General features: G+C 51.9%; 1 protein-coding gene across 2 annotated transcripts; it reads left to right on the top strand.

The window, feature by feature from the left end:
• Nucleotides 1-4,007: 4,007 nt before the first annotated feature.
• PRELID3A (PRELI domain containing 3A) lies at nt 4,008-27,080 on the top strand. 2 transcript variants are annotated; one of them, XM_055127326.1, is made up of 6 exons: nt 4,008-4,166; nt 10,972-11,140; nt 12,245-12,334; nt 13,848-13,918; nt 14,027-14,129; nt 24,550-27,080. In XM_055127326.1, exons 1-6 carry the CDS (start codon nt 4,135-4,137, stop codon nt 24,631-24,633), a joined length of 549 nt encoding a protein of 182 aa, XP_054983301.1. In that variant the 5' UTR covers nt 4,008-4,134; the 3' UTR covers nt 24,634-27,080. The 2 variants fall into 2 exon arrangements, with proteins under 2 accessions (XP_054983301.1, XP_054983302.1); XM_055127327.1 differs by lacking the exon at nt 24,550-27,080 and adding an exon at nt 17,228-17,296.
• The last annotated feature ends 274 nt before the right edge of the window (nt 27,081-27,354 follow it).

Here is a 27,354-nt window from a genome sequence, read left to right on the forward strand (position 1 = left end):
CTGACAGAGGCCAGCAGTCCATCCGCCTCTGCGCCTGGACACGGCTTCCCTAACAGGCCCTTTCACGGCTGCCTCCTGCCGGTGGCCGAGACTCTGCCTCGGATTTCTCCGGAATTGGAACCAGTTTTGCCTCAGAAACTCCAGACCCTGACTGCAGGACACGTTTGTGTTCGGGACAAGACCTGACGACTCCTCCTGAGACGTCAGGCCCTTCCCACACGGCTCCCGCCTCCTCCCTGGGCACCCACAGCCAGCCCACAGGCAGGAGGGCCCTGCTGTGAGCACTTCCCCCCTCAGACGTCTGGGGTTGTTGTCTGGGGGCTGGCACTGCGCTCAGGGATCTCTCTGGGCAGTGCTCAGGGGCCTGATGTGGTGCTGGGGATAAGCCAGAGTCACCCACGTGCAAGGTAAGTGCCTTGGACGATCAACAGCCCCAGAATTCTGTTTTTTTGTTTGTTATTGGCATTGCTCAGGGATAACTCCTGGCTCTGTGCTCACTCCTGACAGTGCTCGGAGGACCAGATGAGGCGCTGGGGATCAAACTCAGCTCAGCAGCTTGCAAGGCAATCGCTCTCTTCTCTTCTCTGAAAGACGCCTTCTCTCATCTCAAAGATGCCTCTGGTCCACGTGTGCTGGCGGATCAAGGTACTGTGTCCCGGACAGGCCCTCATGGCCCACACAGGATGCTGGACAGGTGGTCCAGGACTGCAGTTTCTGTTTGCCTCCGGGCTCCTGGCAGAGCCTGTGAAATCATTAGTGCCCGCTGCCCACCCAGATGTTTCGAGGAGCGGTCCAGGTGGTTCTTGGATCCCCATTCCCAAACCTGCTTGGGGAATTCTGCTTATGGGCCATCCCTGGGGACAGCGAGGCACACAGAGGGTGGAGGTGGATGGAGGATGGAGAGTCTGTAGGAGTTCCAGAGGGAGGAGGCTTCCACCATGTATTTAAAAAAATTTTTTTTTTACTTTTTGGGTCACACCTGGTGATGCACAGGGGTTACTCTTGGCTCTGCACTCAGGAATTACTCCCGGCAGTGCTCATCGGACCATATGGGATGCTGGGAATCAAACCTGGGTCGGCTGCATGCAAGGCAAACACCCTACCCGCTGTGCTATCGCTCCAGCCCTGATTCATGTAGCTTTATGGCTTTGTTGTGTACCTGCTCTGTTCGTATCTTGGGATATACCAAGAATATGAAGAGTCTAGTTCTGTTTTTTTGTTTTTGCTTTTGGACCACACCTGGAAGTGCTCAGGGCTTACTCTTGGGACTGCATTCAGGGGTCACTCCTGGCAGCGTGCAGGGGACTCTATGGGATTGCAGGGACCCAACCCAGGTCAGCCACCTGCGAGAGCAGCCCCCTACCGTCGTATATGTCCTGGGCCCTTGATTCTAGTTCTTGACTTCAAGGGATTGGGAGCCCAATGGGGAAGCTCGGAAGCCAGCAGGTGAGCACGTGGGGGGGGGGGGCTGTGCCAGGTGGAGGTGCTGTCCCTGGGGATCCTGCCTCTGAGGGTGCACCTGAGCCGTGTGGGTGCCGAGAGGGAAGCGGCAGCCTTGCAGGGGAGGCCGTGCCGAGCAGCACCAGGACCAGCGTCTTTCACTCCAGCTCCTGGGGCCCAGCTCTGCCCCTCTTCATCTTGGTTCCCGCATACGGGGAAAGGGCAGACCCAGCAGCTCGCGGTCTCCGGGCCTGGTTACTCCAGCTGGTCCACCTACCGGGTAGTCTTTCACTCTGTGGTCCAGTTCTTTCAACCTCATGTTGACAACTGTCTGCTGAAAGTGTAGGATTCACTTGCTGGGGCTTTTGTTTGTGGCCTCCCCTGTGATGTCAGGCGTCACTAGGGTGATCCCCTGACGTTTTCAGGAGGTCAGGCAGTGTTAGGGATTGACCCCCGGGCCCTGGTGCATGCTGGGCATGTGTTCCAGCCCTCTGAACTCTCTTCCGGAACAAAATGTTGCAAGGTTGTTTTTTGCGGGGTGAGGTGGGGCGCGGTGGGGGGAGGGTTCTACCTGGAGGTGCTCAGGAGTTACTCCTGACTCTGCATTTAGGAATCACTCCTGGTGGGCCTAGAGGACCAAGTGGGATGCCAGGGATCGAACCCATATGAGTGAGGGCAATCACCCTACCTGCTGTACTATCTCTCCAGCCCCTATTGCAGGTTTTTGAAAACTAAAATAATTTTAGTTGTAGGGTGGGCAGGGAGAGTCTTGCTGACCTGGGCTCTCATCTTAGTGTGAGAGTGTGTGTGTGTGTGTGTGTGTGTGTGTGTGTGTGTGTGACCCAAGCCTCATGTGTGCAGGGAACATGTTTTGCCATCAGGAGTTACGACTTTAAGCTTCCTCCACCCCAGTCTGCTCAGTTACAATAAAGGGTGAACGGGAAGTATTTCGGAAAACTGCTGAGAGGTCTCAGCATAAGTGGTAAAATGGGGAATAGATGGGGGAGGCAGAACAGGAACCCAGGTCTCCCGGCTGACGCTGTGTGCTCCTTCTACCTCTCCAGCTCCTCGTATATGTAGGGGCTGACGCCCACCCAGACAGAATCAGACACTAGGTGCCAGGATTTGAGAGAAGCTCTATGAGGTTTTGCCCCCGCATCCCATCTGATTCTGTAGGTCACACTCTTAGAACAGGCTTCTCCCTTCTTTGCACTTGAATTTTATTTGTGTAGTGCAGGAATACATGTAAATCTTTTTTTTTTTCTTTTTGGGTCACACCTAGTGATGCACAGGGCTTACTCCTGGATTTACACTCAGGAATTACTCCTGGCGGTGCTCAGGGGACCATATTGGAATGCTGGGAATCGAACCCGGGTTGGCCGCATGCAAGGCAAACGCCCTATCCACCGTGCTATTGCTCCAGCCCCTACATGTCAATCTTACTTTTTTTCTTTTGGGGTCACACCCAGTGATGCACAGGGGTGGCTCTGCACTCAGAAATTACCCCTGGCGGTGCTCAGGTTACCATATGGAATGTTGGGAATCGAACCCAGGTTGGCTGGGTGCAAAGCAAACGCCCTACCCACTGTGTTATTGCTCCAGCCCCCCCCACACGTATATCTTAAAAGAAAGAACCCCAGGTTTTTTCCTCCTGAGGTAAAAGAGAGTCCCTGTCTTTCCCTTTTCTTAGACCATTTGCCCTAGAAAATGTGTGCTGGTAGCATCTTTGATTTGGGGAGATGTATGTAAATATTTTAAAAAATTGAGTAGACCTTTTGCCAGCCTTGGCACCCAGGAATGTTATTTTTCTCAAGGAACTGGGGGGCCATTTTTTGGAGACGTTATCACTTGGGATTTGCTGTTTCTGTGGCTGTTTCTATTCTTCCCCCCCCCCCCCACAGGGTGAAACCAAACCAAAGCAGGGAACCATCCACTCAAGTCACAAACACACCTCCTGCGGGCAACAACATAGACATTTTATTTCTCCTTTTCACAAAAACACGAAGCTGACACAAATGGTCACTTGGATGATCCATTAAGTGAATCTACGATGAACTCTGCTGGACAAAGAGCTCCCCCCAGGCCTGCCCCGTGGGAAAACGGATGTGAAGGTGGCATCTGCGGGCTGCGACGTCTTGCTGTTTTAGCAATCTCTCCAGCGCAGAGCCTGGGACGCGCATCACATCCGATTCTATTATTATTCAATACTGAATCCGCTTTTCTTTTATTCCTGCGGAAGGCTGGGGCTGGGAAAGGTTTTTTTTTTTTTTTGTATTACCTAAGGGTAGAAACCTGCCTTCTGGAAAGGGACTTGGGATGCCAAGAACGACGTCGTCACCAGGCATTCGCAGCCAGCGCCGTCTGCGCATCTCCCTGCTGCAGCAGGAGTCCCTGGACGCGGGTGACAGCTGGGTACCGCATGCCTATTTTTAGCTGCGGCAGCCGGCCTGACTGCGTGACGAAGAGGTGGGCGGGCCTTGAGGCCACGCCCAACCACGACAAAACCCGCCCACGCCCAGAACACCCCGCCCACCCCGCCGCCCAGCTCAAATGCCCCTCCCGTTGCCCCGCCCACTCGCGACGCGCCCCGCCCACTGCCCCGCCCACCCGCCTCCGCGCGCCCACGCCGCACTGTCCTGGAGCTGCGGGAGCGCCGAGCAGTAGCCGCGAACCGGTACCCGGGGGCCCGCGGCGATGAAGATCTGGAGCTCGGAACACGTGTTCGGGTGAGGCCGAGCTGCAGGCCGCGGCGGGGCTGGACCCGAGCGGGCTCCTGCTGCTCGGAGCGGCCGGGGGCGGCGAGAAGGCGGGAGGCGGCGCTCGGCGCCCTGGAAAGGGACCCCCGGCCTGGTGGTGGTGGCGCGGGAATCGCCGCGGGGCCCCGCAGTGCGGGCCGAGGGAGGCGCCGCGGCGCCCTGGTTGCCCCATCGGGGCCGACCCGGGGCCCGTTTTTGTTTTTTTTTTTTGCGGCCCGCGGAGGGTCTCCGGGTTGATGAGTCGTGTCGGGGCAAGATGCGGGGGTCGGGGCGCCCGGTCTGCAGCGCGGCGGCCCCCGGGATGTGCATGCATGCGGCCCCGGCCGGGGAGAAGGCCCCAGAAGACTCAGACCCTGGGAGCAGGCCCGGGCGCTCCTGCATCTCTGGCTTTGGGGGCAGGAGACCTGGCGGCCCGCGGAGAGGTGGGGCCTGGCACGCCCCGGCCTTTGGCGGAGATTTTGCAGTTCAAGTAATCACAGGCATTCAGCATGTTTGGTGAAGGCTTCGGCGGGAGCCCAGCGGGGTGAGCCACAGGGTGTGCGGGGGCGAGGGGAGCTTTGGATCCCTCCAGCCTGGCCTGGGAAACTTGAAAAGCGGGGAAAACCTGCTTGAAAGTGCTGCCTGATTTACGACGGATCTTCACCTTAAGTCTGAAGTCACTCGCAGGTGGCATGCTGAATTCCTTACATATCTTCAGGAACTTAGTAATTTAAAATAAAGCATTACTTTTTGTTTATTAAACATTTTCTTTTTAGGGAGCGATAGTACAGTGGGTAGAATAGCCTTGAACGTGGCTGACCCGGGTTTGATCCCTGGCATCCAGTATGGTCCCCCGAACCCGCAGCTGACCCGGGTTCGATTCCCAGCATCCCATAGGGTCCCTTGAGCACCGCCAGGAGTAATTCCTGACCACAGAGCCAGGAGTAACCCTTGAGCATCGCTGGGTGTGACCCCAAAACCTAAAAAGCCTTTATACTTTTATTTTGGGGGTTTGGGGCTGGGGATTGAACCTGGGTCAGTTGCTTGCAAGGCAGGTACCGTTCCTTTTTTTTTTCTTTTTGCTTTTTGGGTCACACCCTGCGATGCACAGGGGTCACTCCTGGCTTTGCACTTAGGAATTACTCCTGGCGGTGCTCAGGGGACCATATGGGATGCTGGGAATCGAATCCGGGTTGGGCGCGTGCAAGGCAAATGCCCTACCCGCTATGCTATTGCTCCAGCCCGCAGGTACCGTTCCTTCTGCATATCACTTCAGCCCCAAATCGTTACTTTTCAAAGGGACAAATATTTAAGAATTAGCTGAAACCACATAAAGAATCACTTCTTTTGGGAAAATATATTACAAGAAATGGAATTATCAGGCTTTAACTTTTATTTGTGTGTGTGTGCGCGCGCGTGTGTGTTTGTGTGTGTGTGTGTGTGTGTGATCTTGAAATCATTTTTTATGAAACCTTCAGATTTGAATGGGGTTTTTGGAGAGCTTTTTGGGCCACACCCAGAGATGCTCAGAGGTTACTCCTGGCTCTGCACTCAGGAATTACTCCTGGTGGTGCTTGGGAGACCAGGGATCGAATACAGGTCTGCTGCATGCAAGGCAAATGCCCTGCCTGCTGTACTACTATTCTGTCCAGGGTGTTGATTTTTGTGCACTCCGCAGCCTTTGTCAGATGGGGTTTCTTGAGAGGCTGGGAGATGTCCTGATAATGACCCCAGGGTTTGTTTTCCCAGTTCTCCAAGATGGGGCATGAATTGAGCATCTACACACAGAGGGAAAGTGAAGTCCTTTTTATGGGGTGGGACAGCAGTGGGACTCTTTCTTTCTTTTTTTTTTTTTTATTAAAACAGTTATTGGAAAATAAAAATGTTTTTAAAAAATGAGTTATTGGAAATGTCTGCCTTAGAGGTTTCTGAAACATCAGTTCACAGGCAGAAGTGAATGGTCAAGTGCTGGAAGGTCCCTGCTACTCATTTGAACTGTTTTTGCAGTCACCAGCATTCATTTTTTTGTTTTATTAATGTATAGTTTCTTTTCTATAAAATTCTAAAATTCACCAATTTGGGGCATGGGGTGTGGGCGGTGTTTGGGCCACACTTGGCTGTGCTCAGGGCTGATTCCTGACTGAAACCCACTGATTTAAGATGTCACTTTACCCCGTTGTGCAGCCACCACCCATCATCATAGATGCGTTGCAGAACATTTCCATCATCTGGGAAGCACCGTCGGCCCGTCTGCACTCACTGCCCATGGCCCGTGCCAGCCTCGCTCTGGTTGGACACACTTGCCTTTTCTGGACAGATTTTTTTTCTTCTTTCATTTGCTTTTTGTTTTCTATGGTGGGGGGCATACTTGGTGGTACTCAGGGCTTACTCTTGGCTCTGTGCTCAGGTCAGGCATCACCCAGGCCAGAGCTCCGGGGACCCTATAGGTGCCAGTGATTGAACCTGGATCTGCTGCTTGCATGACAAGTGCCTTAACCCCTGGACAACTGCTCTAGCCCCTTAGAATTTTTTTTTTTTTCATCTTGGTTTTAGGCTGTATCTGGTGATACTCAGAGGTTACTCCTGGCTCTGCAGTGCTTGGGGGACCATATAAGATGCCGGGGATTGATCTTGGGTCAACTGCATGCAAAGCAAAGCAAGTGCCTTCCCTGCTATAATACCTCTCCAGCTCCTCTTTTCTTTTCTGAGGTTAATCCTTGGCCAGCCTGTGTCCTGTATCGGCACTTCGTCCCTTTCCTTCTCCATATCATGTCCCTGGCATCCTGCCAGTCCCTGGGATCTGGCGGGTGCTCAATGATGGTTGAGATCTCTTGGAGGCCAAGTGTCCTTCCAGAAGTTGGGCGGCTATCCATCAGAGCAACTTGCATTGTTTTGGGGCCATACCCTATGGTGCGCAGGGGTTACTCCTGACTCGGTGCTCGAGGGACCACATGGTGTGGGGATTGAACCCAGGCCTCCTGCACGCCGAGTATGTGCTCAGTTCTTTGAGTTACCTCCCAGCCTGGCTTCGAGTTTGTTTTTTTTTTTTTTGCTTTTTGGGTCACACCTGGCGATGCACAGGGGTTACTCCTGGCTCTGCACTCAGGAGTCACTCCTGGTGGTGCTCAGGGGACCATATGGGATGCTGGGAATCGAACCCGGGTCGGCCGCGTGCAAGGCAAACACCTACCTGCTGTGCTATTGCTCCAGCCCCTCGAGTTTGTTTTTTGTGTTTTTTTGGGGGGGCTACACCTGACTGTGCTCAGGACTGATTTCTGGCTCTGCACTCAGGGACTATTCTTGGGACCACATACACCCAGGTCAGCAGCATGCGGGCAAGCACCCTACAAGCTGTACTATTGCTCCAGCTCCTGGCTTTGATTTTTGTAACTAAAAGCAGAGGGCCGTCATGGAAATTGACCGGCGTGAATTGCAACTATCTGGATATTGGATGTCAGTGGCCACTGTGGCTCGAGAGATTGCTAGTGACAGAGTCCTGTGCAGTGGCCGTGGCCCCCAGGACAGTGCCCAGCCTGGCTTTCTGCCTCTGGCTACTGTGGTTTTCCCCCTGGAAACCTCTGGTTTCTCTTCTCTCTCTCTGAGGATTACAATTTCTTCTCCTTATATTCCTCCTATTTTTTTTTTGTTGTTGTTGTTTTGGTGGGGGAAAGGGTTTGGGGGTCACACCCAGAAGTGTTCAGAGGTTACTCCTGGCAATGCTCGGGACCATAGTGGGTGCATGGGATAGAACCCGGGTCTGCCGCTTCCGAGACAAACACCCCACTTTGCATCCTGTCTCTCTGGCCTTCCTCTCTTTTCTGCATTTGTTTCTTTTTTATATATTTGTTGCACAGACAGAATACTCTGTGAACCAAATAAATAAACTTAATCTTGAAAGGCAAGAAGTAGTGAGGCATCAGTGTTCTTCCTCGGGCAGAGAGCCTGTGGGACTGGGGATAGAAATAGAAGGCCCTCGGGGAGGACGCGGGAGTCAGTGTTAGGGTCCCTCGAGAGCTGAAGTTGTAATGAAAATGTACAGGACTGAAATGCAGAAATGAAGAAAGGGGCATTTCGGGTAGCAGCTTAAGCCAGTGCCTCCTTACGAACAGGTTTCAGGTGGGCCTGGAACAAGCTTTCAGTGACAGAGATAAATGCAGCGAGTTTGGGACAGACTCACCCTGCAGGTTCTGCCGGCTGCTGGGCCGTTCTCTAGAGCACTGGCCCTCCCGGGGAGGCTGGGGCCTCCAGGAGGATGTCCTGAAGCTGCAAGCGTTAGCCAGGACCAGTGGGAAGCTTCTGCTACCACCATCAACACTGGTTTTTTTTTTAATAACATTTAATGATTTTGTTTTGTTTTGTTTTGTTTTATCTTGGGGCCACACTCAGTGGTGGTCAGGGTTTACTCCTGGCTCTGTGCTCAGGGATCACTCCTGGTGGGACCACATAGCGTGCTGGGGATTGAACCTGGGTTGACCGCATGCAAGGCAAGTGCCCTGCCCTACCCACTGTACTATCACTTCAGCCCCTGATCCTTCAAAAAATGTTTATTAAAACACCATGACTTACGTTATTCATAGTTGTGGTTTGTTTATGTTTGTTTTGGGGAAATGCCTGGTGATGCTCAAGGCTTACTCCTGGCGCTGCACCCAGGAATTACTTGGGTAGTGCTCAGGGGACCATACCAGGGAATGAACCCGGTTGACAGCATACAAGGCAAGCCCTCCCCACTGCACTCTCTTCCCAGCCCATAGCTGAGTTTTAGGCATACTGTGTTCCAGCACTCATCCCCCCACTCATGTCCCCAGCTCCCTCCCACCTCCGCAGCCTGCCCCTGACAGGACCCTTTGGAGTGTCGTGGTTGTGGTTGGGATCTCTTGCTTTCACTGTTACTGACTCTGTGGTCTGGATATAAGTGTACTAACTACTCGTCTACACCACAGATGTGCCCGAGGCTCTTGAGTCCCGCCCCATTACTTCCTGCCCACCTCTTCTTACTTCCCCTGCAAATTTCTTCCTTCTCTTCCCTGGGATCAGGGGCCATCTGGGCATCCTTCAGTCCGCTTTACTCCATTGCATTCCCTTGCCCAGTTACTCAGTATATCCTCAGAGAAGTGAGATTATCCTGTACTAGTTTTTTTTTTTTTAAAGAAATTTTTGGTTAAAAAAATAAATAAAAGAAATTTTTGGTTTGGGGCAGGAGCCATAGTACAGTGGGTAGGGCGTTTGCCTTGCATGCGGCTGACCCGGGTTCAATTCCTGGCATCCCATATGGTCCCTGGAGCACTACCACGAGTGATTCCTGAGTGCAGAGCCAGGAGTAACCCCTGAGCATTGCTGGGTGTGACCCAAAAAAGCCCCTCTCCCAAAATAGGGAATTGTTTGGTTTTTTGGCCATACCTGGCAGTGCTCAGGGGTTCCTCCTGGCTCTGCATTCTGGAATCTCTCCTAGGGGTTGCTGCTGTGCTCGGATGAAGCCTGGGTGGGCTGTGTGCAGGGCAAGTGCCTGCCCGCTGTAGTATCACTTCAGCCTCTGCAGCAGTATTTTATTTTATTTTTTTTATGAATCACCTTGAGATACAGTTACAAAGCTTTCAGGGTTAAGTCTCAGTCATTCAATGATCAAACACCCATCCCTTCACCAGTGCACATGTTCCACCCCCAAGAACCCCAGTATACTCCCCATCCCACCCCCCACCCTGCCTGTGTGGCAGACGATTTTCACCTTACCCTCTCTCCGCTTTGATCACATTCAACGTTTCGACAGAAAACCCACCACCATCACTGGGAGTCTTACGCCAACAATCAGACCTCTGTCCAATAGGAAGATGGCGGTCGCCATGCTGCCACCGAGAGGAAAGGCCGAGGGACAAAAACCTTGCCCCTCCCAGGGCGGCACGGGGCCGTAGCTTAGTTCACAGTCTAGAAGCATTTCTGCCAGAAGCCGCTGGGTTCTGAAATTGGTTTATGTGCCTCTGGGGTCATAGCCATTCAGGAGTGGAGGAGCCGTTCATGGGCGGCTGCTCGGGTTCTCGTCCTGCATCAGGTTTTTTTTTTTCTTTTTCTTTTTGTGTCACACCCGGCGATGCACAAGGGTTACTCTTGGCTCTGCACTCGGGAATCACCCCTGGCAGTGCTCAGGGGACCATCTGGGATTCTGGGAAAAAAACCCGGGTTGGCCGTATACAAGGCAAACACCCTCCCCGCTGTGCTATCACTCCAGCCCCTGCAACAGGGTTTTTTTTAAATAAGAGAAACTGTACAGAACAGATGAGAACTGAAGCTGCTCCCCTCCTCCCTGCTCAATCCCTCTTTTCCTCTCCGTGGTTGTGGTAGTGGCTTGTGGCGTGGCATCGGTAGATAGCTGGGGTGTGCTGCACCGGGTCAGGCCAGGCAGGAGACCTGCAGGCCTCATGCACTGCCACCAAGCAGGCAAGAGGCAAAACCGTTTCAATCCTGGGCTCCTTCCCATGGAGCAGCGGAGAGCGGGGACCAGCCGGGGACCCAGGGAACATTGTCTCGCAGCTGACACGCCCCGAACATAAGGATCTGTGGGAGATGGAGAGGGATCAGGCTGAGCCTGAGGGGGACAGCGGGGGGAGGCTAGGGTGTCCCCTCCAAGGGCCTGGACAGTTGGAGTCTGTCCCGAGTGCCCTGGGAGCCCAGGTGCAGACCTGAAGGCTGAGGAGCTCGGGTGGGTCTGGAGCCAGACCCCTCACGTCTGTTTGTCTGACGCTCCTTCCACGGATGAGAAAACCTGTGAGCCACCAACCCGCACGAGGCCTTGTCTGTTCCACAGCCACCCGTGGGACACGGTCATCAAAGCTGCCATGCGCAAGTACCCGAACCCCATGAACCCCTGCGTGGTGGGCGTGGACGTGCTGGAGCGGAGCGTGGACGGCCACGGCCGACTGCACAGCCACCGGCTTCTCAGCACCGAGTGGGGCCTGCCCGGCTTCCTGAGAGCGGTGAGCTGGGCCCGTGTCCCCTGCCCCGTGTCCCCTGCCCGCACCCCCGCCCCCAACCAGTCCCTTGCCACTGTCACCTCACAGCCCCCACGTAACCTCTGGGTACCACCTGGACTGTCCCTGTGACACCCTAATGTCCCCCTCCTCCACCACGTGGTTCCTGCACCCCCCATACCACGTGACCCTATCTATCCCCCCACCCCCCTCTGTGCTAACCTGTGGGAAGTGACAACTTTTCCTCAGAGGGCCACTCAGGATTTCTGGGGGACATGATAGAGTTCTCGCCCCCCTGCCCACAGGCCCATCTGCTCCCATTTACGCCGTGCCCCGGTCTCTTCTGAGGAGGACCCCCGTCAGACTCGGCCATGGCCTACCTGACACCCGCTTCACCTATTGCATACTAAGCCTCTGCATACACAGCCACATGCCATGCTGTGGGGTCCAGGCTCGAGCATGTAGATGAGGAGGGGACACATTTTATTTTTGGTTTTGGGTCACACCAGTTGATGCTCAGGGGTCACTCCTGGCGCTGCACTCAGGAGTTACTTCTGGAGGTGCTTAGGGGACCCTCTCGGGGACCCTCTCGGGCACTGGGGATCAGACCTGATGGCCGCGTGCAAGGTGCCCGTCCTCGCCGCTGTCCTCTGGCTCTAGCCGTGGGAAACACGGTTAGCCGTGGCAGGATTCATCCGTGGAGAGGTCATCCTCGAGGTGACCAAGAGTGTAGCTCTGAGCCCGGCAGTGCCATGTGCCGTCTCATCTGTCTTCTCGCCCTCCGTGGCCCCAACTTACCACACTGACCCTGCCAACCTGCACTGTCCCAGCTCTGCCCACCTTGGCCGTCCCCTGGTAGTTTCTGGCTAGAGCGTTTGTTCCTGTTACACACTAGCACTCCCTGAGCCAGTCAGAGGGTCAGCGGGTGCTCGCTTGGCATGAGAGCACCCCGACAGGGCCATGGGGCTCCCACCATCTCTTTCCCTTGGTGCCCACTCCAGGGAGATGTGCAACTCGGTTTGGAAGTCAAACAGCATTGTGTGTTTGACGATACAGAAGGCAGCGTCAAACCCATCGCTATGCTGGTTTTGCTTTGTTTTTTTTTTTTAGATTTTGGGGACCAGCAGGACTTTGACATACATCAAAGAACATTCTGTCGTGGATCCAGTGGAAAAGAAGATGGAACTCTGCTCCACCAATGTAAGCAATGGCCTGAGCTGAGACAGGAGCGTGCTTTCATGGGCAGGGTGCCAACAGCCTTTGTTTCAGTTCCTTCTTTCCAGCAGACTGTGGTCTAAGTGAACTTTCTACTTTTCATAGAAAGGCTGAGTTTATTTCGCAGCATTTTACGTGACTGTTTACTCCAGTATAGTAAAAGTATAGAAGGTGAATGCACCTAATGCTGATCGTCACCAGGCAAACTGACCTCTGTAACCAGGAGGCGGCCAGGAGAGAGCCCGGCCCCGCCCCAGAAGCCCCTTGTCTCTTTTCTCCATATTCTGGTTTCTAAAATCAGTATCAGAGAAGAGTGAGAGTACAGCAGGTAGGGCACTCGCCTTGCACGTGGTCAACCTGGATTCAATCCCCAGCACCCCATAGGGTCCCCTGAGTGTCACCAGGAATGATCTCTGAGCACAGAACCAGGAGTCAGCCCTGAGTACCATGGATTGTGCTCTCATTCCCTCTTTCCATAAAACAGACCCCAAAAATTAAAATAAAAAATTAGTTTTAGCAGGAAACTTGTTTGTTTTGAGACCACACCTGGGAGTGCTCAGGGGGTACTCCTGGCTCTGTGCTGGTTACTCTCAGGGTGCTGTGGGGACTATAGGTGGGGCCAGTGACTAAACTTGGGTCAGCTGCATGCAAGCGAAGCACATTAACACCTGAACTATCTCTCTGGCCCTGAGAAATTGAAAAAGCATCTTTCTTCCTTCACTTCTTCTCACATCTCTGTTAAATATATGTCAGAACGCACATTTGTGGGGCCAGAGCGATAGCACAGTGGGGAGCATATTTGCCTTGTATGCAGTGGACCCAGGTTTGGTCCCTTACATCTCATATGGTCCCCCGAGCACTGCCAGGAGTAATTCCTGAGTGCAGAGCCAGAAGTAACCCCTGAGCATTGCCGAGTATGAACAAAAAAGGGGGGAAAATAAAGGACATTTATGGTACGTTCTGGGAGGTAAGACACTAATAGCTCCTGGTTCGAGCACCTGATTCGATTCCTGGTATCACATGGTCCTGTAGGCACTAAAGGGTCACTTCTGAGCTGCTGCCTGGTGTGACCCAGGGCAGCCAAGGTTGCACATTCTGTTCTCACAGTCTATGTGGATTTAGGGCACTGCTTTGTGATCCCCAAAGCCCAGGACTACTACCAGGGAACGAGAAGCTTCCCGCTGGTTTACCAGGATGTTAACTCAGTAACGTTTTGTCTTTTCCTACCACTGCTGGTGCTTTGGCAAGTGGAAAATACCACGAAAGCCAGATCCCGCTCAGGTCTGCGTGGGGTGTGGAGATGGGGAGGTAACTGCAGTGCCCCCTCCGTAATCCTGCCCTTCACGTCGTGGTGGCATCTGGGCCCGGAGTGTGTTCTGGTTCCCGAAAGTGCTGGTTTGGGGATGGAAGAGAGGACATGGCAGTGGTGGTGGTGGTGGGGGTCGAGGGGGGGGGCGGTGAGCAGAGAGGACAGACCCCCAGAGCCGCTTTCTTACAGATTACACTTACAAACTTGGTGTCTGTGAATGAAAGACTGGTCTACACCCCCCACCCGGAGAACCCGGAAATGTAAGTCACTGTGTCCTGGGGTGCATGCATTCGACCCCGAGGTCAGGGTGGAGTGGGTCCTCCCCTTTCACAGGCAGCTCAGCCCCTTCTGCTTGTTTCCTTTCTAAGGACCAAGCTCACGCAGGAAGCCATTATCACCGTGACTGGGATCAGCCTCGGCAGCTATCTGGAGAGTCTCATGGCCAGCACGATATCGTCCAACGCGAAGAAGGTACAGAGCTGGCCGATGGGCAGCGTGGGCTTCCGATATAAAGTGGGCGGAGCGTGTCTTTCCCTGAGTCTGAGTGCTAGGCACACTGTCTCTAGCTGAGCTCATAAGGCCACAGGATGCCCTTCTTATTAGACCAGGGACAAGGAAGACTGGATAGGTGTGAGGGGACAGTGTGACATCCACATGGAACATAAACCCAGGGCGGATGACTACCACTACAAAGAGTTGAAATCACACTGGCTTGGTAATAAGAGAAACTCCAATACGAGAAAGAGCATCTGTGTTCTTATCGCCAAGCAAGATAATTGAGCTCTCAGAAGTTCTGTACTGGATTGTATTTTCAGCAGTTCTGAATGTATGGTGGGCCTTGCTCTTCTGCCCCCAGTGGCATTTCCCTGCAGTCATTTTTGCTTCTCCCCTCTGGTGGGACTTGAGTGTGACCTTTGTGGGGGAGTGATGGCTGCTAATCTCCCAGAGCTGTGGGGTAGTGGGCTCAGCTTTTGTGAGGAGAGATTTCCCACAACTCAGGATGCCCTTCTCCCTGGCGGAGTTGACAGTGGCATGTGCGGAAGGAAGATGTTCAGTCGTTGTCAGAGTAGAGTTTGGGTGTTTCAGCCTGAGCTTCTGAAAGGGATTGGAGCCTCCCTCCACTGCCCTCCCTCCCTCCAGCCTGGGCTCTTCCCCTCCCCTTTCTCTCCTGCTTTTAATCAGAAAAGATTCTACACTGGGGCCTGAGGGCTAATACAGCAGGTAGGGCACTTGCCTTGCATGCAGATGACCCCAGTTCGATAATCCAGCACTCTATATAGTCCCCCAAGCATTGCCAGGAGTAATTCCTGAATGCAGAGCCAGGAGTAAGTCCTGAGCATTGCTGGATGTGACCTCAAAACAAACAAAAAAGATTATGCATTTTGGGAATTAGTGGGATGGAGCCTGCATTTTATCTCCCCTCCTACCTTGCTTAGGCCACAGATGATGGCTTATGTACAGTCCAGGCACTGTACATAAGAGCAGGTCTCCATGTTAAAGAAAAGTCCAGACGAGAAATTATAGCTGCTCTTAGCTGTTAGCTCAGGGCAAGCAGGGACCAGCACCTAGAGTGTATCCACACCGTGTTGGGTCTACACCAGGCCTTTTGGGAGAACACGGAGCCTTACACAACTTTGGGTATCCAGTTTATGACTTAGGGTAGGCATCCTGTTTGCAAAAATTGTGTGTGGGGTGTGTGTGTGTGTGTGAGAGAGAGAGAGAGAGAGAGAGAGTGAGAGAGAGAGTGAAATGGAAGAGAAAATACTAAACTATTCAATGAACCAAATACATTTCAGACCATGTATCAGAAAAGTCAGGGTAAAGTCAGTGAGACCAAGTAAAATTATTTCACTTCACCTTACTTTAGGGGCTGCCCTGTCGAATCCCTGTCCTCCCCTAGCTAGTTACCCTCTGACAGCATTCCTGCTCTGCTGGGAAGATGTCCAGAGACAGAGGCCATCAGAGGGCAGGAGCAGGAGCTGTTCATGATGGGAGATAATGGAGAAGATGGAGAACATAGGGGTGCAGGTGATGGGCACCCTGGGGATGGAGATGATGGAGACAGATGGTGATGATGATGGAGACTGAGATGGTGGAGACTGGGCATGGAGATGATGAGGACAGTGGGGGTGGAGATGATGGAGACAGTGAGATGGTGGTGATGATGAGGCTGAGATGGTGGAGACAGTGGGGGTGGAGATGATGGAGACAGATGGTGGTGATGATGAAGCTGGGATAGTGGAGACAGTGGGGGTGGAGATGATGGAGACAGTGGGGGTGGAGATGATGGAGACAGTGAGATGGTGGTGATGATGAGGCTGAGATGGTGGAGACAGTGGGGGTGGAGATGATGGAGACAGTGAGGTGGTGGTGATGATGAGGCTGAGATGGTGGAGACAGTGGGGGTGGAGATGATGGAGACAGTGAGATGGTGGATGATGAGGCTGAGATGGTGGAGACAGTGCGGGTGGAGATGATGGAGACAGATGGTGGTGATGGTGAAGTTGGGATAGTGGAGACAGTGGGGGTGGAGATGATGGAGACAGTGAGATGGTGGTGATGATGAGGCTGAGATGGTGGAGACAGTGGGGGTGGAGATGATGGAGACAGTGAGGTGGTGGTGATGATGAGGCTGAGATGGTGGAGACAGTGGGGGTGGAGATGATGGAGACAGTGAGATGGTGGTGATGATGAGGCTGAGATGGTGGAGACAGTGGGGGTGGAGATGATGGAGACAGATGGTGGTGATGATGAAGCTGGGATAGTGGAGACAGTGGGGGTGGAGATGATGGAGACAGTGGGGGTGGAGATGATGGAGACAGTGAGATGGTGGTGATGATGAGGCTGAGATGGTGGAGACAGTGGGGGTGGAGATGATGGAGACAGTGAGGTGGTGGTGATGATGAGGCTGAGATGGTGGAGACAGTGGGGGTGGAGATGATGGAGACAGTGAGATGGTGGATGATGAGGCTGAGATGGTGGAGACAGTGCGGGTGGAGATGATGGAGACAGATGGTGGTGATGGTGAAGCTGGGATAGTGGAGACAGTGGGGGTGGAGATGATGGAGACAGTGGGGATAGAGATGATGGAGACAGTGAGATAGTGGTGATGATGAGATTGAGATGGTGGAGACTGTGGGGGTGGAGATGGTGGAGACAGTGGGGGTGGAGATGATGGAGACAGATGGTGGTGATGAGGCTGAGATGGTGGAGACTGTGGGGGTGGAGATGATGGAGACAGAGGTGATTAGCAACAACTCACTGAGCAGGCCGTGAGAGCGGCTACCATTTCTCCTGCCCCCTGCTTGCACTCAGGTGATGGCACCGATGAGGGTGCCACAGAGGGTACCAGCATCCACGCAATCTGAGCTGGAGTGACACGTTCTCTCGGTTCTGGTTCTGAGACACTGCGATCATGGAAGGTGCTTGTGGGCGCTACCCCCACCCTCCTCCCATCCCCGCCCGTTGTGCTGCCTCTGTCACGGGAGCACTTTCCTCTGCGCCTCAGGCTTGCGGCGTGTCGGCGAGGCGGCATCTCTTACACGGGTCTGAAACCTTTGTCGCTCCAGGGCTGGGCTGCTATTGAGTGGATAATTGAGAATTCTGAGAGTGCCGTGAGCTAATGGGCCTGACCTGGACCCGGGAGCAGCAGTGGTAACCACAGTGCTTCTGAACCCGGTGGGGCATCACCCGGGAACCGTGTGTATGGTGCGGGGCTGGGGGAGCTGCCCGACACGCTGCACGTGCGTCCCCCGCCCCGCGCTCACCTCTGTCCCCCCCGTGGTGCCTCCTTCCTGACTTGTGCCCTGTTTCCTGGTAGGAGTTATTTCCCAGCAAGCTCCAACATGGGCCGTCTGGTCTCTTGAGGGCAGCTCGGTGTCTCCTACAGGCTGCCCCGGAACGTGGTCACGATTCCTGTGACTTGCGCTTTCTTGGTGTAGAGTGTTGGCTGACCTGGCAGGAGGAGGTTTCAGCCTCGGCGGGGGGCAGGGGGGCACTGACCTATGACCCTTGGTCCTATCCAGCTTCTGTGCCCTGCCCGCAAAGCAGCAGGGTGAGGGGGTCAGCCCAGCCCCTCGCCCAAAGGCTGCGCCCGGGAACTGCTAGTGTCTCTTTTCTTTCTGGAGCAAACACCTTTTGCAGAATCTCCCTGAGCACCACAAGCATCCCTTGGTTCCTGGGCCACCGGTGGCTGGACCAGCAGGAAGGGACTGGCGAGTGGCCGTCTTCCCCAATAAGGACACTCCCACTTGCTTTGGTGCAGGGACCCTTCTCTTCCTGCCCTGACACCACTCTTCCTGGTGACTTTGCCATGGGCTGTGCTTCTCAGGCCTGGACTCTTCTGTTTGTCTGTCTGTCTGCAGCATGCGGGTCCACCCTGGAGCCAGTTTAGCACCTGATCACGGTTGGGGCTTCTTTATGAACTTGCTGATTTGGCTTAGGTGTGCGCGAGACCTTCACTTTGCGCCCATGCTGACGGTCCTGGTTTCTCGCCTTCCCCTGGGCTTGCTGCTGGGGCACTTCCCTGGAGCTCGGGCTGCCTGCTGGGGCCAGCGGGGGTGCGGGCAGGGTGTGCTGGGTGCCAAGTGTGGGCTCTGTCCCGTTGTGTTACCCGAGAAACGAGTGCTAAACTGCCTCCGTCTCCAACCAGATACCTCATGCAGTGATCACAGAGGAAAGGAAGGATGAGAGCAGCACGTCCCGGACATGCGTGCTGGGCTGGGAGCCGTGTGCAGTGTGTCGGAGTCTGGCTGCCAGGTCACCAGTGGGGGGCTTCTCCATCCTGACCTCGCAGAACAGGAGGCGAGGTGCAGGGGGGTCTCATCAGAGCCCCGGAAGGAGGAGGAGCACTGGAGGAGGAGGGGCCGGGGGCTGTTTCATGCTGCTTTGCTGACTCCGACACTGATCCCCGGCCCTGCAGGGCACGTCCCGTCAGACTGTCCCGTCCTGCCATTCTCCCCTAGCCGCGCCTCTTCTTTCCCGCCAACTGTTAGCCTCCTCCAAGTAAGCTGCGTCCTTTCATTTGGCTCTCCATTCTGCCCAGCCCCCAACTTGTTCCCTAATCCATAATATTTATTTAATTTTTTTTTTTTTCTTTTTGGGTCACACCTGGCGATGCATAGGGGTTACTCCTGGCTCTGCACTCAGGAATTACCCCTGGCCGTGCTCAGGGGACCATATGGGATGCTGGGATTTGAACCCGGGTTGGCCGCGTGCAAGGCAAACGCCCTACCCACTGTGCTATCTCTCCAGCCCCTTTATTTAATTTTTTGAGACCACACGCAGCAGTGCCCTTTGCCCAGGGATCACTCTTGGCTTGGGAGACCATGTGCGGCGCCGGGGATGGAACCCTGGCCAGCCGTGTGCACGGCAAGCTCCGTACCCACTATACTACCTCTCTGTCCCCACTTCCTAAGCTACAGTCGTTTTTGTTTTTTTTTTAATTATTTATTTTGTTTTTGCTTTTCGGGCCACACCCAGTGATGCGCAGGGATTCTCCTGGCTCTGCACTCAGGAATTAATCCTGGCAGTGCTCGAGAGACCATCTGGGATGCCGGGGATTGAACCCGGGTCAGCCGTGTGCAAGGCAGATGTTCTCCCCGCTGTACTGTCGCTCCAGTCCCAATCCACAGTCTTCACCCTCGTGTCTTCACCCATGCACCTGGTGCCCATCTGTCCCTTCACCTGCGGTCACTGTGCCCCTTGTTTGCCCCCCCCATCGGGGTCTGTGCAGCTCTAGAGGTGGACTGTCCATCTTGATGGCCAGTCCCGGATGGTTCTGCCGGCCCCATCCCCTCAAAATCAGGCGTCCAGCCCTGTGGCCGGGCCCGTGAGCAGCGGTGGAGCCGGTCCTGCCGCCACGGGCGGGGGCTCTGCACAGGTGCCCGTTAGGGCTGCAGAAACGCTCCTCTTGCTGTCCAGCGGTCAGCCGGCCCGTTGGGAATCTTAGAGCTCCTATTTTCAAAAGCAAAGTGTAAAAATCTCTTTCAATATGTGTCAAGGATCACTCTGTAAAGAAGAGCCCCCCCGCCCCCAAAGAGTGAAGAACTGTAGAACGTTTCTCTCTATGCTTCTTCAATCCTGGTTTTCATTTGACAGTAGTACTCTGGATCCAAAGTGAAATAAAATTCATTTGTGTACACTGATGTATTTTTTTTTGTGGTTGTTGTTGGGGTTCCCAGGAGCCCATGTGGTTCTGGGGATCGAATCTAGGCCTCCCACCTGCATTGCTTGCCCTCAGCCTGTGAACGTCTAGCCCAGACTTTAAAACATTTCTAGCAGAAACAGCCTCCCTTGATCTTTCTGCGGCGTATCTATCATTTTGAGGGTACTCTTCATTCTTCGGAGGTTTCTCAGTGACTCAGCATGGCATGTGATTCCTTGGCCCAGCAGTTTGGAGGGAGGTTGGTGTTGGGCCACACCCAGTGATGCTCAGAGCTTACTCCCACCTCAGTGCACAGTCCCTTGGCGGGGCTCAGGGAACCATATGAGGTGCCAAGGATCAAACCAGAATCAGCTGTGTGCAAGGTAAACGCCCTACCTGCTGTTCTTTCTCTCTGGTCCTAAAGCCACAATTTCAAAGAACCCCCATTGATGGTATTAGTGGTGAGGCCTATTCATGCCAAATGGTTAAAAGCACATTCAGAATTTCCTTAATTTTGAGACACAACTGTTTATTTCCAAGCCCAACAGGATAACAGGATTACATCTCTTTTCTGGAATATTTTTATTTTTTTATTTTTGCCTTTTGGGTCACACCTGGCGATGCACCTGGGTTGCTCCTGGTTCTGCACTCAGGAATCACCCCTGGCGGTGCTCAGGGGACCATATGGGATGCTGGGAATCGAACCTGGGTCGGCCGCGTGCAAAGAAAATGCCCTACCCCCTGTGCTATTACTCCAACCCCATCTTCTGGAATATTTCTTCCTCTTGAAGTTAACGTTGTCTTGTCCCTACTTCATTTCATCCACAAATGCTTCCTGCCGAGGGCCGGCGGCTCTTCCCTGACTTCCCAGAGTGCCTGGCACGGTCCTTTCCCTCAGCTCCTGCATCTCTCTGGGGCGGAGCCTTTCCTGTCCCTGGTCCAGGGCTTCAAGATGCGGGCCTGGCTTTGTTGCCCGTTGGTTTCCACACAGCCTGCCGGGCGCAGCAGCCCCTGTTCTGTATCCCAGCCTTCCTCCCTCCGCCACAGACAAGAAAGCACAGCTTGTGGCAGCTTTACAGTCTTGGCACATCTAAAAACATCTCATGCTTCATCTAGCCCTTGGCTGGACAAATAATCTAGATAAAAAAGATTTCCAAGGCATTGCTCCATTATTTTCAGTCATTCTTGATCCTCTGTATGTGGCTATTTTTTCCTTCTGAAAGCTTGTAGGATCTCTCTATTTTTTTTTTTCTTTTTGGGTCACACCTAGCATTGCTCAGGGGTTACTCCTGGCTCTGCACTCAGGAATTACTCCTGGCAGTGCTTGGGGGACCGTGTGGGATGCCAGGGATTGAACCCAGGTCGTCCGTGTGCAAGGCAAACACCCTACCTGCTGTGCTATTGCTCTGGCCCCTTGTAGGATCTCTTTAGCCCCGACACTGTGAAGTTTCATGACACCAAGCCTTGTCTGCAGCCATTTCAGACTTTCAGATTCACACCATCCAGTTTCTGACTTTGTACTGTATGTGTTCAATTTTTGACTTTGATGCTGTACTGCAATTATGTAAGATGTTATAGGGTGAAATGAATGAAAGGTAACAGGACATTCCTGTGAACTTATTACAGTATTACAATTTATATGTATACACATATATGTGTGTATACATACATACATACATATATACAAACATACATACACACATATAAGTGCCATCACGGGAAGTGGCACGCTGGTAAGTTGTCAAAAAATGAACTTCGGAGGAGTTCTGGATCTGAACTAAATGCTTACCCCAATCAGGGGTGCTTAATCAATCTCAGTTCACCTTCGTTGTAGACTTGTCAGGTCCTGTTTTTCTGAAGAGCTCTGGTTAAAAACTAGGTTAGTAGTACTTTAAACTTTATTTGTATAAATTTCAGATGTTAATTGTAATCACCAGGGCAGCCAGTGAAAAAATAACTAGAGGGGCTGGAAAGATAGTACAGCAGGTAGGATGCTTGCCTTGCACATGGCTGACCCGAGTTTGATCCCCAGCATCCCATATGGTCCCCTGAGCACCACCAGGAGTAATTCCTGAGTGCAGAGTCAGGAATAACCCCTGAACATCACTGGGTGTGGTCCCACCTGAATAAATAAATAAAAAAAAATTTCCCTCACGCACCATCATTTATATAAATTAGCTTTGGGTATAAAAATTAGCAAAGCCTGCCAGTACTATGCTCTCAAAATAAAGTTTGCCATCCTTTCTTAGATGAAGAATTGAATTTTCTGTTTGTTTGGGCTTTTGAGTTTGGCAACTACACTCAGTGATGCTCTGGTGCTATTCTTTTTCTTTTTCTTTCTTTCTTTTTTTTTTTTGCTTTTTGGGTCACACAGGGGTTACTCCTGGCTCTGCACTCAGGAATTACTCCCGGCAGTGCTCATCACCATATGGGACACTGGGAATTGAATCTGGGCCAGCCGTGGTACCCGCTGTGCTATCTCTCCAGCCCCTCTGGTGCTATTCTTGATTCTGTGCTCAGGAGTGCTTCCTGGTGGTGCTTGGGATCTACTTGTGGTGTGGAGCATGGAACAGGGTCAGGCATTTGCAAGTGTCTTAATGCCTGCACTCTCTCTGGTCCCTAGATGAAGAACTGTTATGCAATAAATGATTGAGAAATCTCTCAAGCCTCAGAAAATGTTAGGGTCATCCAGCACAGGTTGATAGCACCATGCCTATGTTATAAACTGATAGACTATTTAGTAGGTCCTGGTAACCTTTGACTTATGGACCAAATCTAGACCGTCCTGATTTTTTTTTTTTTTTTAGACCGTCCTGATTTTGAATGGCCTTTGACCTAAGAGTGATTTTCAAACCATTTTTCAAATTGTTGGATGGAAAAATAAAAATTTAAATACATATAAGAGAAAACCAAGTGGGTGGGGTATCAAAATCGTTGACTGGGGGAAGCCAAGTCAAACACACACACAAAAAAGGTGGAAAAGATGGGGCCAGAGTGATATAGTACCGTTGATAAAGCACTTGCCTTGCAGAGGCCGGCCTGGGTTCGATCCCTGGCATCCCAGTTAGACCCCCAGACCCACCAGGAATAGTTCCTGAGCACAGAGCCAGGAGTAAGCCCTAAACATCACTGGGTATGGTCTAAAAACACAAAAGAAGAAGAAAAGGTAGAAAGGAAAGAATTTAGGAACAAAAGATTAAGTATGTGGGCTGGAGTGATATTACAGCGGGTAGGGCACTTGCTTGCATGTGTCCAATCTAAGTTTGGTTCCCTAGCTCCACACATGGTCCCTGAGCCCCGCCAGGAGTGATCCCTGAGCACAGAGCCAGGAGTAAGCCCTGAGCACTGCTGGGCATGGCCAAGAACAAAGTAAGATTGAGTATAGAAAAGAAAGAGCAAAATAGGAGCAATGATTAGTAGTATTTTAAGGTAGACAAATGAAATTTTCTAATCAAAGGAGAGGGGCTGGCAGAATAGATGAAATAACAAAAGATCCAAAGAGAGGGGCACTTTGTTTTTAGGGGCCACTCACAGCAGTGCTTGGGGACGTGCGTGCCACTCCCGTCCTGTTGAGGGGACCACAGAGTGCTAAAAATATAAGGACCTTCCATGCTTTGGGTCAGAACAAGAAAAGTTTCTGTTGCTCGAAGGCCTCTCTGCCAGTTGGCTCCTGGTGTTGGCAAATCCGGAAATGTTTCATGTATGTACACGTCGGTGTGTGGCTTCCCTTTCTTTCTTTGATTAAAGAGGGGATCATACTCTCTGTGGGATTTTGTGTCTCTTTTGCTACCTCTAATTATCTTGGATGCTCTTGAATCATTTCCTCTTGAGGATGAGTCTTAATTCTGGAAGGATCTGAGGGCTCCTGCCCTCGATTTGTAAGGGCAGCGGGGATGTGGGTGGAACACCAGGGACTGTTCTGAAGGCGCCGGTCCCCTGGGCTGGGCATCCATGTGGACAGCCTACCCTCCCGATGTGGCTCTCCTCCACCATCAGACCCTCTGATGGCCTCCTAGGGGGATCCGCAAAGGAAGTGCGGCTCTGTTGGGAGTTTTGTTCTACTAGGAAACAGGAATATTTGTGACTTTGGAAACCATGTTCTTGAAGCCGGGCTAGATGAAGTACCAGGGTTGATTCTCTTGATCCCTTCACGAAGGCCCTGCGGCACAGAGATCTAGGTTGGGTGGTGGTGCGGGTGAAGATGGCATTTTTTAGGGCAGGGGCAGTTGTGAATGTCATTTGGCCACTATTAAGTGGGAAGCATATTAGCTTCACAATAAGTACACACCTGTGTCAGGATTTGGTTTTCCTGTACATGCCAGTCTCAATAAATTGGATTTTCTTGCGATGGTCTGTTGTGAAGCTAAGAGAGCGGTACTGTTGGTTGGCATTTGTGCCAAAAAGTTTACTTTTTAGTTTCTTCCTGGTCTGGAAAAGGAGTCCACATTTATTTACTTAACTAGCACAAAGGCAACTGTGGGGGGTGTGAAAATAGTGTCAGAGCCGTGAGAAATCTAGCTGCAACTTCTAACTTGAGATTATAGGCCAAAGCTTAGTCTCAAACATGATGGTGCCGGTGTGTACCACCGGTGGCTCACAGTCGACTGTGGCTTCATTAGCATCGGGTCAGGTGGTCACTCCTGCAGTGTGCAGGACGAAGACTCTCTCCAGGGCCTTTGCCATCTCAGGGGTGCGGGTGTGGGTGCGTGGCCCGGACGGACCCTCAGGGCTGCTCTCTTCCCGCAGGGTCGCGAGGCCTTGGAGTGGGTGATCGGCCGACTCAACGTGGAGCTGGAGGGCCTCACCGTCCCGGCCTGCACCAGAGTCTGACGCCCAGCACCAGGGATGTGGATCCTTAGGAGGCCAAGTCACGGGAGTTGTCACCTGTCCCCTAACCCTGCTGTGGGGACTCCCCGCACAGTGCTCTGCTCTTGGTTTGTCACAAGGAGCATTCCCGATTAGTGCATGTTGCTGGGAAGGAGTGATTTTGCTCTATTTTAGTCTACAGTTTACCCTTAGTTTTTGTTTTTCCTTTTGTGGGGGGGTGGGGGAGCTGGGGAGGTAGGGGGAGGGTTTTGTTTTGAAGTCAGTTTCATTCATTGATTTACTGACCCTTTCTCCAGAAGCCTCAGCGTCAGAGTGACAAGGGAAATGGCTTTCTCGCTCTCTGCAGCCACCCAACATTCAAACAAGTTTCCTAGGTGTCTTGCCCCTCACAACAGACCACGTTTATTCCCCTGGCATCTCAGAATGGTGGCTAGTTCGGAGGGCCAGGGCAGGGTTGACCTCGGAGGGGCTGCGGATGGCCTAAGAGCTGGGAACATGACAGGTTTAAAGCCATCAGCCCAAGAGATTTGCTGGATTAGGCTAGGCGCCTCGGGGCCCCAGAGCACTGCCCATTTTTTTTGTGGGGCCTCAGCTGGTGCTGCACCCGCTCTGCTTGTTTCATGATCTGCCACTGACTTCAGACCTTCAACTGAATTGCAGAGAGAGGGTTTTTAGGACTATGTCTGCATTTGTTTGTCTTTGCTGGGTCAGTGATGTTTCATCTTTAAAGATGCCTTTAGCTTCAATGTCCTGGAGGGTTCTGCCTACATTTTCTTCCAGGTAACTTATGGATTCAGGTCTGATATTGAGGTCTTTAAACCATTTTGATCTGACTTTCGTGCCTGGCATTAGACAGAGGTCTGAGTTCATTTTATTATTATTATTATTATTATTATTATTATTTGCATGTAGCTGCCCAGTTTTCCCAGCACTATTTGTTGAAGAGGCTTTCCTTAACTCCACTTCACATTTCTTGCTCCTTTATAAACAAATGGGACTACATTAAACAAAGATGCTTTTGCACCTCAAAAGAGGCAGTGACCAAAACACAGAGATAGCCCATGGAATGGGAAAAAGTTATTTATCCAATACCCATCAGATAAGGGATTAATATCCAAGATATATCAGGCACTGGTAGAACTTTACAAGAAAAAAAGATCAACCCTATCCAAAAAATGGGGAGAAGAAATGAACAGAAACTTCCTCAAAGAAGAAATTAAAATGGCAAAAGGCACATGAAAAAATGCTTTACATTACTAATCATCAGGGAGATACAAATCAAAACAACAATGAGATAACATTTCACACCACAAAGACTGGCATATATCAAAAAGAACAACCAGTGCTGGTGTGGATGTGGGGAGAAAGGGACTCTCATTCATTGTTGGTGGAATTCAACTGGTTTAGCCTTTTTGGATAGCAATATGGGTGTCCCTCAAAAAACTAAAAATTGAGCTTCCATCTGACCCAGCAATACCACATCTAGGGATATACCCCAGGGACACAAAAACATACAGCAGAAATGCCATCTGCACTTCTATGTTCATTGCAGCACTATTCACAGTAGCCAGAATCTAAATCTAAACAACCCAAATGTCCAAGAACAGACAACTGGTTAAAGAAACTACGGGACATCTACACAGTGGAATACTACACAGCTGTTAAGGAAAAATGAATTTATGAAATTCGCTTATAAATGGATGGACATGAAAAATATGGTGCTGAGTGAAATGAGTCAGAAGGTGAGGGACAGACATAGAATGAGTGCATTCATTTGTGGGATAGAAAAAACACATAGTATTAGACTAATGCCAAGGACAGTAGGAATATGGGCCACCATATTGGTTCATGGGGGAAGCCTGCCTCAAGAGCTTGGGGAGAAGGCAGTTGGGATAGAGAAGGAACCACTGTGAATAACTGGAAATGATCACTCTGGGTAAGAACTGTGTGTTGAAAGTAGGTAAAGGACCAAACATGATAACCTCTCAGTACCATAATGCCCAAAAGGAGGGGGGGAGTGTGTGTGAGAGAGAGAGAGGTGCGCATCATAGGGGCAGGTTAGAGGGGTAGGAGTTGGTGGGAGGGATATACTCGGAACATTGGCGGTGAGAAATGTACACTGGTGGAGGGATGGGTGATGGAACATTGTATGACAGAAACTCAATCATGAACAGCTTTGTAACTGTATTCCTCATGGTGATTAAATTAAAAAACTTTTTAAAAAGACTTGTCTACAGCACGTTATATACAGCTTCCATAATTCATTTTTGTTTCTGGACATGCTCTGGAATGTCTTTCCTTATGTCTGTTCTACTAACCAATTGGGTTTGTTTCTCAGAGACGTATCAGGAACAGTGAGATGATTTGGGTGGCAAGCTATTTGCCCTATGGTGTTCTATTTTTGCAAAAAAAAAAAAAGAAAAAAAGCAGAGAAATAAATCCGGAATCTGTTAGCATCTCCTAAGTTTCTGTCAGCTCATTAATGTGGCCTTGGAATCTGTCAGAAATGAAATCTGAGGACACCGATGACCAAGCCAGCTCTTCCCAGGAACCACACGGGCCCGGGGTGCTGTTCAGCCGAAACCTCAGGCTTGCTCTCGAGAGCTGACCCCGGTGGCCCACTCGGGGCAGTCGTGCCATATTCTGCTTTGCAGTGTCAGCAGTTCTGGGATCAGAGGGAGATTTTCCTTCTTGCGCGACTAAGTGGTGGTACTGGGTAGTCTG

This window comes from Sorex araneus, chromosome 2, assembly GCF_027595985.1.
Source record: "Sorex araneus isolate mSorAra2 chromosome 2, mSorAra2.pri, whole genome shotgun sequence".
NCBI lineage: Eukaryota > Metazoa > Chordata > Mammalia > Eulipotyphla > Soricidae > Sorex > Sorex araneus.